The sequence below is a fragment of the Caenorhabditis briggsae genome (assembly GCF_000004555.2).
Source record: "Caenorhabditis briggsae complete genome, chrV, whole genome shotgun sequence".
NCBI classification, from domain to species: domain Eukaryota; kingdom Metazoa; phylum Nematoda; class Chromadorea; order Rhabditida; family Rhabditidae; genus Caenorhabditis; species Caenorhabditis briggsae.
Window position 1 is genome coordinate 17,856,232 of NC_013488.2, and position 1,538 is coordinate 17,857,769.

Genomic DNA, 1,538 nt, shown 5'->3' on the forward strand with positions numbered 1-1,538 from the left:
CTGGGGAACCAAATGGGGAGAAAACGGATTCTTCAAGATTCGTCGTGGAGTCAATGAATGTGGAATTGAAAATAACGTCGTCGCCGGAAAAGCCGACGTGGATACTTTGTGAAATCGTTATGTGATTTCGAGTAATAAATGAACGTTTAAACTAAAAATTTGTTTTCAAGTAATTCTTATCAGACTGGAATCATTGATTTTCTGAATTCCCGAGTTTTCTGAATTTTGCGGTATCTCGTTTTTTGAAACTTCAAAAAAAAAGGAAAAGCCAAAGTGGACACTTTGTGAAATCATTGAAATCTTACATTCATTTTCATCAACGAACATTTTAATAAGTTTTTTTTCAAATCAAAGTATTTTGTGTACTTTATTGATCATTATTTATTTTTTTGTTAATTTTTTAGTAGAGAAATAGAAAAAAAATCCGAAACACAGAAAATCATGTCATTTGAATTCCTTGAACTGAAACAGCACTTGTCTTATTTTTCACTGGCGTTTTGGCTTTTTTGGTGACTCCACACATTGTTCGAATTGTATTCCTGTACTGACTGGACATGAAAACACAAAAAATCGGATGTAAAATTGAATTAACTGTCACCAGAAGTGTGAAATAGATTACAAAGTCTGTTGAGAGAATGCTGAAAATTAATTAGGTAAATTAATAATTTTCAAATAAAAATTTGAAGTCCTACCTGATTGGATCGTTTCTCCTGTAAAACACTTTCACCAAATAAATAACTCCGAGCGGAGCTTCAGTTAGAAAGAATGTAAAAGATAGAAAAACGATCAATTTTGTAGTCAAGTCCTTCTTTCTTCAGTTGATTCCTGATTTTTTCTTCCAGTGTTATTTACAGAAGGTTTCAATTTTTGAAGAAATCGGACCAAAAGAATTGTGAGGACAGAGAAGGCGATACCTGGAAGGAACTGAAATTTTTGGATCTACGAGTTTCGAAGTTTCCGAACTTTAAAATTCGAATTGATTCCAAATTGATCTTTAAAAATTTGAATTTGTGAATCATAACGTTTCCTGATTAACTTAATAAAGCCAAAAGTTTCTGCCTGATCTTATTTCTGATTTTCTTCAATTTTTCGCAGAATAACTATTCTAAAATATCATTTCATCAAATAGGATTCAATTATATATCTAGCAAATCATATTTCCCTCCTCGAAAGTTCAAGAATTGAAGAGGAAGTGACGAAATTTTTGATTGCTTATACTAAATCACGAGCTTGTTGTTTTCACTCAATTTCAGTTATAAACAAGGTTAAAATATCTAGGAAAACACATTTTACATGACTCAACAACTATTCTTTACCTTTGTCAATATCGCATCTACCATCAGATATGATTTCATCACAATCTGTTCATCAGATGTGAAAAATGGAGAGAGCATCACAGAAAATTGTGGACTACTGTAGATGTTCTGAAAGTCTGCGTAGCTGAAATTATTGATTTTTTTCAGTTTAAAAGTTCCAAAAACTACATAAGTGGCAGTGGCACGAATCGATTTTCCACAACAATCCATCTAGATTGATAG

The 1,538-nt window shown here is 31.9% G+C and overlaps 2 protein-coding genes across 2 annotated transcripts in view; one reads left to right on the plus strand and one right to left on the minus strand.

The window, feature by feature from the left end:
• CBG17858 overlaps positions 1 to 112 on the plus strand; it is a gene marked incomplete at both ends in the record, with an annotated part of 5,306 nt that extends 5,194 nt beyond the window's left edge. Inside the window, one exon of the mRNA XM_045238502.1 lies at positions 38 to 112. Within this exon, the coding sequence (XP_045096318.1) occupies positions 38 to 112 (75 nt within the window). The remainder of the gene's footprint in view (positions 1 to 37) is intronic.
• A 327-nt stretch (positions 113 to 439) lies between these two features.
• Positions 440 to 1,538, minus strand: part of CBG17859 — a gene marked incomplete at both ends in the record, with an annotated part of 2,653 nt that continues 1,554 nt past the window's right edge. The window contains 3 exons of the mRNA XM_045238503.1: positions 440 to 638; positions 693 to 808; positions 1,317 to 1,440. Of these exons, the coding sequence (XP_045096319.1) occupies positions 440 to 638; positions 693 to 808; positions 1,317 to 1,440 (439 nt within the window). The remainder of the gene's footprint in view (positions 639 to 692; positions 809 to 1,316; positions 1,441 to 1,538) is intronic.